The 14,419-nt window shown below is 45.0% G+C and overlaps 1 protein-coding gene across 1 annotated transcript in view; it reads right to left on the minus strand.

Annotated features, from left to right (window-relative positions):
* LOC119959010 overlaps window positions 1–14,419 on the minus strand; it is a 316,096-nt gene that overhangs the window by 269,496 nt on the left and 32,181 nt on the right. The window contains exons 10-12 of the mRNA XM_038787558.1: window positions 13,968–14,097; window positions 11,812–11,914; window positions 9,366–9,409 (exon numbers count right to left, since the gene is read on the minus strand). Of these exons, the coding sequence (XP_038643486.1) occupies window positions 9,366–9,409; window positions 11,812–11,914; window positions 13,968–14,097 (277 nt within the window). The remainder of the gene's footprint in view (window positions 1–9,365; window positions 9,410–11,811; window positions 11,915–13,967; window positions 14,098–14,419) is intronic.

Below are 14,419 nucleotides of genomic sequence, written 5' to 3' on the forward strand. Positions count from 1 at the left end.
ACATTCTGAATTCTCCCTCTGTATACCCGAGCAGGCGCCAGAGTGTGGTGACTAGGGTATTTTCACAATGGCTTCATTGCATTTTAATGTAAGACTACTTGTGACAATAATAAAGAGTAATATTATTATTATACTGGAGGACAATCGCATTAGAAGTAGCTCCAGGAGAATTCACTTATTCGTTAGCATTTGTATTATAGTTTGTTTATTGTCTTTCCATGTGTTCAATTGTTAATAAATAGCTTACTAGTCAAAGAACTAGATATTCCGTGTGCATCTTTACCACAGCTACGACACAGAAAATAACATGGTACCAAGAGTGTAGAACAATTGAAGATAACTACAGAGAAGACAGGACGAAGACTGAAGAAAGAAAAAATAAAATTCTTTCACCTACCTGGTAAACTACTGGCACCTAGAACTCAACGCATGGAAAGTTAGAGATGGAAGGTCTGAAGGCACCTCACCAGCTTCAACCGGAAATGTAGATGAGAATTGGCGTATTTTTAAGCAGAAATTCAAATTCTAAGTTGCAGCATTTGGCTTGCAGGCGCAGCCTGATGAGAGGTGTATTGCATTGCTGCTTACTGTAGCAGGTTCTCAAGCCATCAAAATTTATACCTTCACATTCAACAGTGAAGCAGAAAGCAAAACCTTCGATGAAGTAATGAATCATTTTTAATCGGCATTGCTCCCGAAAAGAAATGAAATGTTCGAGCGTTATATGTTTTGAAAGCGTACTCAGAAGGCAGGTGAATATTTCACTAGTTTTCTAACTGACATGCGGTTGAAGGCGCAGTCGTGCAACTTCAGTATGCTAAAGTGGTCGATGATCCGCGATCAGATAGTGTTCAGGATATTGAATGATAAGGTACATGAGAAGCTATTGAAGGAAGAAGAGCTTCAATTAGAAAACGCAATGAAGATTTGTCATGCAAGTGAGCTAGCTGCATGCTCAACCTGGAACATTTTGGCGCCAATATGGAAGAAGACCCCAGCGCCATAAGCTTAGTGACGCATTCTACCAAGAAACGTGGTCCCAGTGCAGATGGTTATTTTAAAGGCCGACTGGATCCGTCATTTTATGCCAGCAATGCGGCACTAGATATGGGCCATGACAATGTCCAGCATTTGGGAAGTTGTGTCCCAAGTGTGGCAGAATAAATCATTTTGCGAGGCAGTGTTTTTCACAACCAACTGGGTATCAAACAGGATCAGTTAGTGTGGTTAATGAGATGTGCATCGCAGACCTGTTTTTTGTGGATATGATTTTGATGGAGGACATGATGAATCCGACCATGCACAGTGAAGAAGTCTCACTTATCGGTTGCAGCAGTAGTGACAGTGATCTTGACTCCATGGAAGACAGATGGACGATTCCATTGATGATCAATGGTGCAAAATGGGGGATCCAGTTGGCCTTTAAAATGGCTGCCTGCATTTGGGACCATGTTTCTTTAATTAGATGCAAGCTCGACGCGGGAACAAGTGCCAACCTTATCAGTTTGTCAGACCTGAAGAGGCTGAGAGTCAAACCGACAGTCGTCAATTAAACAAGACTGCTGAAATATTACAATGGGTAGGAGATTGCGATGTTAGACGAATGTGAACTTGAAGCTTGGGTAAAGAAGTCACACCATAACATTTTCCATGGTGGACATGGCACAGGGGTCCATCATAGCAGCAGAAGCATGTGAGGCACTGAACCTAGTTGAGCGGCTGTACATTCCAGACAGCACTACAACAGAGGATGATTGCAAATGGCAACGAGATAAAGTGGCGCAGTTATCCAATGAGACAAAAGCAAAAGTCAAGGTGGAGGAATATAAACCAGATGAAGAGATGGCTGAGCCAATAGGGATTCCAGAATTCTAGTTAACAATCCTCAAGAATGTGGATTTGCTCAATGACCTGATACAGAAGCACTTTGCGCAGTGTTAATGCAGAGTTGATGTACGCCTACTTGTGACAATAAAGATTATTATTATTAAAATGAGTTCATCCAAAAGCATTTACAAGACTGAGAGGTGGAATTTTCAGGTCCAGGGCAACCAATGAGTTTTACTCGGGAATTAATGTTTGAACCAATTGAGTTTTTCACAAATGAAGCACTGACAAAAACATACAAGGTGGAGTCACTGCCTGATGAGTCAGATTTTTTCTTCTTTAGGATGCACAGGATGCCAGATCGACTGGAAGGAAGGTAAAATGTCACAATGAAGACCAGTAAAACAACGCAGAAGCATAAGGGTTGGCACACTGATAGAATAGTTACACAAACTGTACAAATTGACTCTTTCTTCAATTTGTTTAGTCCTCCTCCAGCAGTTCCAGAGGATGGGGAACTGGATGATGGTTCTGTGGCAAGACTTTCTGCTGATTTTGAAATTGGCCACTTCTTGCAGGAAGACATATTCCACGAGTAATGGTACACATCACAGGAAGAGCTATTGCAGACGATGAAGATTACGATGATGGTGATTACAATGGTGTTGATTATGATGAAGATGATTACGAAGAATCAGATTATGAGCCAGAAGAGGAAGACCATGAAGGTTTATTTAGTTTATTTTGCATCAGTGCCGAGGTTAAAAGCGAGATTGCAACAGCAGACAAATTGGCTGAGAGCAAATCAACTGCGAACAGCCAACTGGTAACTGAAGAAATAATCCCCACTTTGGAGAAATTGGCTCCAGAGAAGCATGATGATTTAACCTATGCCCACGGAATAGTTGCTGCAGCAAATTCCCAAGTACTCTGGGCCAGTCCATCAAAAAACAGATGGATACATTTTCATGCAGTTCTACAACAACAGACGAAGCATGTATCATTATATCAGATGAGGATGAGCCACTCATTGAGACTAAAACATAAGACCAGAAGATCAGAAGACATGGGAGCATAATTAGGCCACTTGGCCCATCGAGTCTGCTCCACCATTCAATCATAGTTGATATTTTTCTCATCCCCATTCTCCTGCCTTCTCCCCATAACCCCTAATTCCATTCTTAATCAAGAACCTATCTATCTCTGTCTTAAAGACACTCAGTGATTTGGCCTCCACAGCCTTCTGTGGCAAAGAGTTCCACAGATTCACCATCCTCTGGCTGAAGAAATTCCTCCTCATCTCAGTTTTAAAGGATCATCCCTTCAGTCTGAGATGGTGTCCTCTGGTTCTAGTTTTTCCTACAAGTGGAAACATCCTCTCCGCATCCACTCTATCCAGGCCTCGCAGTTTCCTGTAAGTTTCAATAAGATCCCCCCTCATTCTTCTGAACTCCAACGAGTACAGACCCAGAGTCCTCAACCGTTCCTCATGCGTCAAGTTCTTCATTCCAAGGATCATTCTTGTGAACTTCCTCGGGACCCTTTCCAAGGCCTGCACATCCTTCCTTAGATACGGGGCCCAAACCTGCTAACAGTACTCCAAATGGGGTGTGACCAGAGCCTTATACAACCTCGGAAGTACATCCCTGGACTTGTATTCTAGCCCTCTTGACATGAATGGTAACATTGCATTTGCCTTCTTAACTGCCGACTGAACCTGCACATTAACCTCAAGAGAATTGTGAACATGGACTCCCAAATCCCTCTGTGCTTCTGATTTCCTAAGCATTTTCCCATTTAGAAAATAGTCTATTCCTAAATTCCTCCTTCCAAAGTGCATAACCTCATACTTTTCCACATTGTATTCCATCTGCCATTTCTTTGCCCATTCTCCTAGCCTGTCCAAGTCCTTCTGCAGCCCCCTTGCTTCCTCAATACTATCTGTCCCTCTGCATATCTTTGTATCATCTGAAAACTTAGCAACAGTGCCTTCAGTTCCTTCTTCCAGATCATTTTTGTACATTGAAAAGTTGTGCTCCCAGCACAGACCCTTGAGGCACAGCACTAGTCACCAGCTGCCATCCTGAAAAAGACCCCTTTATCCCTACTCTCTGCCTTCAGTCAGCCAATCCTCTATCCATAGATCATAGAATTTCATAGAATTTACAGTGCAGAAGGAGGCCATTCGGCCCATCGAGTCTGCACTGGCTCTTGGAAAGAGCACCCTACCCAAGGTCAACACCTCCACCCTATCCCGGTAACCCAGTAACCCCACTCAAAACTAAGGGCAATTTGGGCACTAAGGGAAATTTATCATGGCCAATCCACCTAACCTGCACATCTTTGGACTGTGGGAGGAAACCGGAGCACCCGGAGGAAACCCACACACACACGGGGAGGATGTGCAGACTCCGCACAGACAGTGACCCAAGCCGGAATCGAACCTGGGACCCTGGAGCTGTGAAGCCATTGTGTTGTCCACAATGCTACCGTGCCGCCCCTTGAGACCTTTCAGTTTCCCCAGAACTTTCTCTTTGGTGATGGCCACTACACTCAACTCTGTTCCCTGGTACTTCTGGAGCTCTGGCATCCCACTAGTGTCTTTCTCAGTGAAGACTGATGCAAAGTAACTATGCAGTTCATCTGCCATTTCTTTGTTTCCTATTATTACTTCTCCAGCCACATTTTCCAGTGGTCCAATGTCTATTTTTGCCTCTCTCTTACCTTTTATATATTGAAAACACTCTTCCTATCTTCCTTTATATTACTAGCTACCTGGCCCTCATACTTCATCTTCTCCCCCCTTATTGCTTTTTTAGTTGTCCTCTGCTCGCTTTCAAACGCTTCCCAATCCTCCAGCTTCCCACTAACCATGCCACATGAAGTGAAGAAGTAATGCCTAATGCTGAGGACATTGATCTAGCCAAGATACAGCAATACGAGGGTTTGCAGTTCATTCCTGAAGTCACAAATTTGCCTGCAACTGTGAAAGCATCCAAAAGTATGCTGATTTTGGATTCCTCACCAGTTGATGGGCATGTACAGCGTTCAAGCACAAGCACCATGTATCACCAAAAGTCTTCAATCCAGCAAAGGCTCCAAAATCAGCTATTGTGGCAGAAGAGCCACAAACAACTTTCACAACAGACGATCCAGAAACAGCTACTCTAGCAGCAGATCCACAAACAGCTACTACAGCAACAGATCCAGAAACAGCTACTCCAGCAGCAGATCCAGAAACAGCTACTCCAGCAGCAGATCCAGAAACAGCTACGACAGCAGCAGATCCAGAAACAGCTACTCCGGCAGCAGATACATAAACAGCTACTACAGCAGCAGATCCAGAAACAGCTACTACAGCAGCAGATCCATAAACAGCTACTCCGGCAGCAGATCCAGAAACAGCTACTCCAGCAGCAGATCCATAAACAGCTACTACAGCAGCAGATCCAGAAACAGCTACTCCAGCAGCAGATCCAGAAACAGCTACTACAGCAGCAGATCCAGAAACAGCTACTACAGCAGCAGATCCAGAAACAGCTATTACAGCAGCAGATACATAAACAGCTACTACAGCAACAGATCCAGAAACAGCTACTACAGCAGCAGATCCAGAAACAGCTATTACAGCAGCAGATCCAGAAACAGCTACTCCGGCAGCAGATCCAGAAGCAGCTACGACAGCAGCAGATCCAGAAACAGCTACTCTAGCAGCAGATCCACAAACAGCTACTGCAGCAGCAGATCCAGAAACAGCTACTCCAGCAGCAGATCCATAAACAGCTACTCCGGCAGCAGATCCAGAAAAAGCTACTCCGGCAGCAGATCCAGAAGCAGCTACAACAGCAGCAGATCCAGAAACAGCTACTACAGCAGCAGATACATAAACAGCTACTCCGGCAGCAGATACATCAACAGCTACTCCAGCAGCAGGTCCAGAAACAGCTACTACAGCAGCAGATCCAGAAACAGCTACTACAGCAGCAGATCCAGAAACATCTATGACAACAGCAGATCCAGAAACATCTATTACAGCAGCAGATCCAGAAACAGCTACTCCGGCAGCAGATACATCAACAGCTACTCCAGCAGCAGGTCCAGAAACAGCTACGACAGCAGCAGATCCAGAAACATCTATGACAGCAGCAGATCCAGAAACAGCTACTCCGGCAGCAGATCCAGAAACAGCTACTACAGCAGCAGATCCAGAAACAGCTATTACAGCAGCAGATCCAGAAACAGCTACTCCGGCAGCAGATCCAGAAACAGCTACTACAGCAGCAGATCCAAAAACAGCTACTACAGCAGCAGATCTAGAAACAGCTACTCCAGCAGCAGATCCAGAAACTGCAACGACAGCAGCAGATCCAGAAACAGCTACTCCAGCAGCAGATCCAGAAACAGCTACTACAGCAGCAGATCCAGAAACAGCTACTACAGCAGCAGATCCAGAAACATCTACGACAGCAGCAGATCCAGAAACAGCTACGATAGCAGCAGATCCAGAAACAGCTACTGCAGCAGCAGATCTAGAAGCAGCTATTACAGTAGCAGATCCAGAAACAGCTACGACAGCAGCAGATCTAGAAACATCTACGACAGCTGCAGATCCAGAAACAGCTACTACAGCAGCAGATCCAGAAACAGCTACGACAGCAGCAGATCTAGAAACAGCTATTACAGTAGCAGGTCCAGAAACTGCAACGACAGCAGCAGATCCAGAAACATCTACGACAGCAGCAGATCCAGAAACAGCTACTCCGGCAGCAGATCCAAAAACAGCTACTCCAGCAGCAGATCCAAAAACAGCTACGACAGCAGCAGATCCAAAAACAGCTACGACAGCAGCAGATCCAGAAACAGCTACTCCAGCAGCAGATCCAAAAACAGCTACGACAGCAGCAGATCCAAAAACATCTATGACAACAGCAGATCCAGAAACAGCTACTCCAGCAGCAGATCCAGAAACAGCTACGACAGCAGCAGATCCAGAGGCAGCTACGACAGCAGCAGTTCCTGAAATAGATAATCCCTTGGTCGAGACTAGTAGCAAGAATAATGCTCTAAGTGCACAGGCAGGTATGCACAATGATGATGCCACTAAAGCTAAGAAGAAAAGGAGAAGAAAAGAGATGATTTAAAAAAAGAGAAAGCAGGGGAAGAGAAGAGTCGAGGATACAGTGGGTCGACCGGGTAGCAGCAGATGCAATTAAGACACAAACATCGGGCAATGTACAAGAATAAACACGGAATAGGAAGCATTGCTTCAAAAGGCTGGAAGAGTTGGTGACTCCAAGACCAGGCAGAAAACCAGTCTTTCAAAACAAGATCACGTATTCAGTCAAGGTTGAGGAGACCGACAAGAAGATGTCTTAACCTGAAAGACTGAACGTGTAATGAACTGTGTATAAGGGTCATTGTTGTAATTACTGTGCATGTCATGCTTTGTAAAGCGCAGTTAGATTTGTATATATGACATATTTGAACTTGTTATGCATATCATGGTTTGTAAAACAGTTATATTTGTTAAACATTCACATTTCCAAAAGAAGGAGGTGTGGTGATATGCATATGCATAGCAATTATATAGTTGAATGTATGACCTCCGACCAGCAGGTGGAGATGGTGATCCACCATGTAATGCCAGAGATCGGGGGAGTTGGTCGTAAGTCGTACTAGAGGACAGTCGTATTTGAAGTAGCTGCAGGAGAATTCACTTATTTGTTCCCGTTTGTATTATAGTTTGTTAGTTATCATTCCATGTGTTCACATTGTTAATAAACTATCTTAATTGTCAAATAACTAAATGTTCTGTGTGCATCTTTACCACGGCCACAACACAGAACATAACACCACTCTCTCCATTGCTTTTTGCCTTGGCAGTAGAGCGACTGACAATGGCTCTTCGGGCATCGAGGCTGAGGAGGGATTGTGGTGGGGGATGGGTGGCGTTGAGCACATTTGTTGTACACGGATAAAATGCTGCTGTATATTGCGGACCGACTGAGAGGTATTGGAGTAATCATGAGTATTCTGGAGGAGTTTGGACACAAGCTAGACATGGAGATGAGTGAGGTGTTTCCGAACAACGCCAGGGGACAGGAGAGGAGGTTGGGCGATCTGCTGTTGAAGGTGGTGGGGGTGAGCTTCAGATATTTAGGTATCCATGTGGCACAGGGATGGGAGCAGCTGCACAAATTGAACTTGGTGGAACAGATGAGGGGGGATTTTAAGAGGTTGGATGTGCTGCCGCTCTCGCTGGCGGGTGGGAGCAGACAGTGAAAACGATGGTGCTGCTGAGGCTCTTATTTGTCTTTCAGAACCTCCCAATCTTCAACCCAAAATCATTCTTTAAGAAAGATATTACTTTGATCTTGGGGTTAAGAAGGTGCTGTTGGAGCGGTGACGAGGTGGAAGCGTGTTGGCATTGCCAAACATAATGAATTAATATTGGGCAACAAACATTGTTTTTTTTTTATAAATTTAGATTACCCAATTATTTTTTCCAATTAAGGGGCAATTTAGTGTGGCCAATCCACCTACTCTGCACATTTTTGGGTTGTGGGGGCGAAACCCACGCAGACACGGGGAGAATGTGCAAACTCCACACGGACAGTGATCCAGAGCAGGGATCGAACCTGGAACCTCAGCGCCGTGAGGCGGTTGTGCTAACCACTAGGCCACCGTGCTGCCCTGGCAACAAACATTGTTGTGGTGATGAAGTGGGGAGTGGGGGAGGGGTTGGCGTGGGAGCGGATGGAAGTGGAATCATGCAGAGGAATGAGCTTAGGGGTATTGCTGAGGGTGCCTCTGCCGTTCTCGCCGGCCAGGTACTCCACAAGCTCAATGGTGGTGGCGGCCCGTGGGTGTGGGGACAGTGGCAGCAGCATCTGAGATTAGAAGGTGCCTTTGTGGGGGCACTAATTTGCGACAACCACAGGTTTGCACCGGGCAGGGGTTAGACATGAGGTTTCGGGGGTGGCAACAAGCAGGGATCAAGCGGTTTGGAACCTGTTTGTGGGGGGGGGGGGGGGGGGGGCAGCTTTGTGAATTTAGAGGAGTGGGAGAAGAAATATGAGCTGCCGAGTGGGAATGGGTTCAGATACTTACAGGTTCAAGACTTTGTGAGGATGCAGGTAGCGTCCTTTCCTGATTTTCTGCCCTCGAGATTGCAGGGTCAGGTGTTATCGAGGGAAGGAGAGGGTGAGGGTAGGGTGTCCGAGATTTATAAGGAGCTGATGGACTGGGAGGGGGCCCTGATGAGGGAAGTTAAACGGAAATGGAGGAGGAACTGGGGGAGGAACTGGAGGCCGGGTTATGGGAGGAGGCCCTGAGGACGATGAATGTGTCCTCGTCGCGTGCGAGGCTCAGACTTATCCAGTTTATGGTAGTACATAGGGCGCACATGATGGCGGTTAGGATGAGTAGGTTCTTCGAGGGAGTAGAGGACAGGTGCCGGGGGGGGAATTTGTTCAACCTGCCGATTTTTGGCAGTCTATTTCAAAGTGAAGTATTTGAGTGTGACTTGTGATCAATACCTGTAATTCTGAAGTATGTTCTTTGTCACCATTGGAATCAACATCTGTGGGAAAGAACAGAGCAATAATAGGTAACGGGAAGAATGATGTTCATTTGTCCTCACATTGTCTACTCAGAGACAACATGAATTGTGTCTACAATGATCAGCAGCTCATCACTAGTTTCTAATTGGAAAACAATATGAGAAATCGGTCTGTCAATCACTCGCTATGTCTTTCCCCTCCCCTTATTTTTGAAGTTCTCCCCCTTTAAATTTGAAAATATCAGTAGTTAGTGATATAAATTGGAAGATTAAAGGTTTCGGTTGAATATTGTAATTCTGTGTACTTTGCGGGAAGTGAATTGGTGGGGGGAGGTTCAGAAGATGAGGTGAAGGTGGGTGTGTTGACAAACTGACCACATATTTCTAAGCCCCAATTTTGAGATTAATTCATACTTGAGAAAATGGTGCCTCAACTGTCACTTTATCTGAACAGTTCCCCAGCTAAACAAGCTTGGGCAGTATCAATTCAGTGTCAATCCATTCTCTATTCAATGTCAATCTGTTCTAATTCAGCATCAATCCATTTTCAATTCAGTGTCAATCTGTTCTCAATTCAGTGTCAATCCGTTCTCAATTCAGTGTCAATCTATTCTCAATTCAGTGTCAATCCATTCTCAATTCAGTGTCAATCTATTCTCAATTCAGTGTCAATCGATTCTCAATGCAGTGTCAATCTGTTCTCAATCCAGTGTCAATCTGTTCTCAATTCAGTGTCAATCTGTTCTCAATTCAGTGTCAATCAATTCTCAATTCAGTGTCAATCTGTTCTCAATCCAGTGTCAATCTATTCTCAATTCAGTGTCAATCTGTTCTCAATCCAGTGTCAATCCGTTCTCAATTCAGTGTTAATCAATTCTCAATCCAGTGTCAATCTGTTCTCAATTCAGTGTCAATCCATTCTCAATTCAGTGTCAATCTATTCTCAATTCAGTGTCAATCGATTCTCAATGCAGTGTCAATCTGTTCTCAATCCAGTGTCAATCTGTTCTCAATTCAGTGTCAATCTGTTCTCAATTCAGTGTCAATCAATTCTCAATTCAGTGTCAATCTGTTCTCAATCCAGTGTCAATCTGTTCTCAATTCAGTGTCAATCAATTCTCAATTCAGTGTCAATCTGTTCTCAATCCAGTGTCAATCTGTTCTCAATTCAGTGTCAATCTATTCTCAATTCAGTGTCAATCTATTCTCAATTCAGTGTCAATCCATTCTCAATGCAGTGTCAATCTGTTCTCAATCCAGTGTCAATCTGTTCTCAATTCGGTGTCAATCTGTTCTCAATTCAGTTTCAATCTGTTCTCAATCCAGTGTCAATCCGTTCTCAATTCAGTGTCAATCAATTCTCAATCCAGTGTCAATCTGTTCTCAATTCAGTGTCAATCCATTCTCAATTCAGTGTCAATCAATTCTCAATTCAGTGTCAATCCATTCTCAATGCAGTGTCAATCTGTTCTCAATCCAGTGTCAATCTGTTCTCACTTCGGTGTCAATCTGTTCTCTATTCAGTGTCAATCTGTTCTCAATTCAGTGTCAATCAATTCTTAATTCAGTGTCAATCTGTTCCCAATTCAGTGTCAATCAATTCTCAATTCAGTGTCAATCCGTTCTCAATTCAGTGTCAATCAATTCTCAATTCAGGGTCAATCTGTTCTCAATTCAGTGTCAATACATTTTCAATTCAATGTCAATTCATTCTCAATTCAATGTCAATCTGTCCTCAATTCAGTGTCAATCTGTTCTCAATCCAGTGTCAATCTGTTCTCAATTCAGTGTCAATCCGGTCTCCCCAGTTTCAATCCGTTCTCCGTCCATTCTTAATCAAGTCTCAATCTGGTCTTCATCCAGTTCCAAACAGCAACAAGCCTCAGCAGAGAAAAATAATTTAGCTTTTTAAAAATATGTCAGCAATTGAATGTGTGTCTGAGCGACTGTGTTGGAAGGAGAGGGAGAGGGGAAAGGGTGGGGGGGGGGGGGGAGAGAACGGGAGAGAAAGGAAGAGGAAAGGAGCAAGAGGAAGAGAGGAAAGAAGATGGGGAGGAGAGAAAGGTATGGAGAGTGAGGAAGAGGAAGGTTTGAAGGTGGAGAGGGGGTCAAGAAAGAGGAGAAGAAGGAGGGACAAAGGAAGAGGGCAAGGGAGGAAAAGGACAAAGAGAGAAATGGGGTGAAATGAGCAGGTGATGAGAAGGAATACAAAGAACAAAGAACAAAGAGAATGGAGATGAAAGAGGAGCCAACAGTTTTCTACTGAAAATGTTATCAGTAGGTAAGAGATGCTGATTGAAATGCGAACTGACCTCTGAATCCTACATTAAGCTTTCAGTTTACATTGCTTAGTATCTGCCAAATGCTTCCAATCTTTTCTATATTACAATGGTCACATGTCAAGAGGGCTGCTCATACTGTACCAATGACTTCTATTTCAGGATGAATCATTCCATAGTTGTTTGTAGATTCTAGCGGTGTCTTGGGGGATGAGCTTCTTTCCCCTGGACCAGCCCAGACAGCTCCCTGTGAAATTAAGGACAGTTGTTAAGAGTCTCAAGGACACATGATTTCACAGTTCTACTGAAGAAAATTGGAACCTGATGACTGATCTCACTTGTGTTTTTTTTTGTCCTGTTATATTCTGGACTTCAGTCGAATCTTCCAGTTTGCCTAAGGAGTGTTCTCTCTCCATTCTCAGCTTCATTCACACAGCTGTAGACTGCCATGAATGTTTCAACCCCTACCTCGTTCCGACAGAATTTGGCCAGTTCAGATCTGCAAATCCCCTTTCCCCATCTGCAGAGCTCACTGTTGTACTGCTAAGACTTTACAGCTCTTAGCTACAATGTCTTTGTGGTTAAAATGGGAAGCCAACACCCCACATTTATGCCTGATCCCTGCTGATCATGGTGAAGAACTGTTTCACCGTTACAGCCAACATGCCTCTTGGCAGTGAGGGCCAATGGGGCACCAGCTAAATTTGAGGCCAGCGGGAGGGGTGATGAGTTGTGGCCAACAGGCATCACCCACCCCCACAAAGCCCTAACTGTTATCATCTCTGGATCCCATTCCACTGGAACATGGGGGCACCTGTCAACGTCTGGTGTCAGAGAGCACCACCTCACAGCCAATCAAACATTGAACAGACCCCTGATGACCCAAAAGGATGTCTTCACTCTCAATCTAACAATCTTTTCTCCCCATCTCCAATATTCTGATAACTACAATAGTGACTTGCATATATATATAGCACCGTAGGGAAACATCCTGAGGTGTTCCCCATGAATGCAGTCAAACAAAAATTTGAACCAAACCAGACATGTCATTAAATAATTTGGTGAGTTTTCTTCAGTTGCTGGCAGCAGTATCTTCAACATTAATCTTTAATTCCCAGAGGCTGGGTGGCATGGTGGCCCAGTGGTTAGCACTGCTGCCTCACGGCGCTGAGGACCCATGTTCGATCCCAGCCCTGGGTCATTGTCTGTGTGGAGTTTGCACATTCTCCCTGTGTCTGCGTGGGTCTCACCCCACAACCCAACGATGTGCAGCGTAGGTTGATTGGCCACGTTAAATTGCCCCTTAATTGGAAAAAAATAATTGGGTGCTCTAAATTTTTTTTTAAAGAAAGGAATTCCCAGAGACTCCAAGAATTATAGAGTCACTACAATGCAGAAGGAGGCCATTGGGCCCATCGGGTCCGCACCGGCACTCTGAAAGAGCACCCTGCCTAGCATTATTCATAAATCCACTCCTCTGCCCTATTCGGGTAACTCCATAAACCCACCTAACATTTGGACACTAACGGGTAATTGTGCATGGTCAGTCCACCTAACCCGGGGCAGCACGGTAGCATTGTGGATAGCACAATCACTTCACAGCTCCAGGGTCCCAGGTTCGATTCTGGCTTGGGTCACTGTCTGTGTGGAGTCTGCACATCCTCCCCGTGTGTGCGTGGGTTTCCTCCGGGTGCTCTGGTTTCCTCCCACAGTCCAAAGATGTGCAGGTTAGGTGGATTGGCCATGATAAATTGCCCTTAGTGTCCAAAATTGCCCTTAGTGTTGGGTGGGGTTACTGGGTTATGGGGATAGGGTGGAGGTGTGGGCTTGGGTAGGGTGCTCTTTCCAAGAGCCGGTGCAGACTCGATGGGCCGAATGGCCTCCTTCTGCTCTGTAAATTCTATGATATAACCTGCACATCTCAGTGGGAGGAAACGGGAATCCCCGCAGGAAACCCACGCAGACACGGGAAGAAAGTGTAAACTCCATGCAGACAGTCACCCGAGGCCGGAATTGAAGCTGGGTCCCTGGCGCTGTGAGGCAGCAGTGCTAACCACTGTGCCACCGTTCTGCCCCTCCTCCATGACATCTCTATTTTGCTGACAGAACCAACGTAATTTCGGACCACCCTGCATCCCTCGCTAGCCTGAAATGGTTAAAATCGGGTTTTATGCATAACAAACAAATAAGGATCACCTTATCACTCCAATGTGATTGTTGAGGCATTTGATCGCCCTTATGAACAGCCTTTGAGTTAACAGACTCTATTTCTCCCAAATCCCTGTGAATGTGCATCTCACCTTCATCTTCCTTTCTGACCTCAGCATTTTTCTAGATTTCCCCACTTTCTTTAGAATCAGCTGTTCCAAGAATTCGATTCGCTGTTCTTCCGTCTTCTTCTCGTTATACTCAAACCTCAGTTGATCCAATCTGAAAATGGATGATTGGACAGGCTCACACTCTCACACTGATTAGCATCTCAGGATTGGGAGGTCACTTTGATAAGGCACAGAAAGCAAGTTACTTTGTTCTTGTATCTGAGCCGTAGCCTGAGCTTTAGCCAGCCCCTCCCCCTGATAAGACAACATGAATACCAAAGTTTTGTCAATGGATAGCAATGAGGGGCTGGTTTAGCTCACAAGGCTAAATCGCTGGCTTTTAAAGCAGACCAAGCGGGTCAGCAGCAGTTCGATTCCCGTACCAGCCTCCCCGGACAGGCGCCGGAATGTGGCGACTAGGGGCTTTTCACAGT

The sequence above is a fragment of the Scyliorhinus canicula genome, chromosome 2 (assembly GCF_902713615.1).
Source record: "Scyliorhinus canicula chromosome 2, sScyCan1.1, whole genome shotgun sequence".
NCBI classification, from domain to species: Eukaryota; Metazoa; Chordata; class Chondrichthyes; order Carcharhiniformes; family Scyliorhinidae; genus Scyliorhinus; species Scyliorhinus canicula.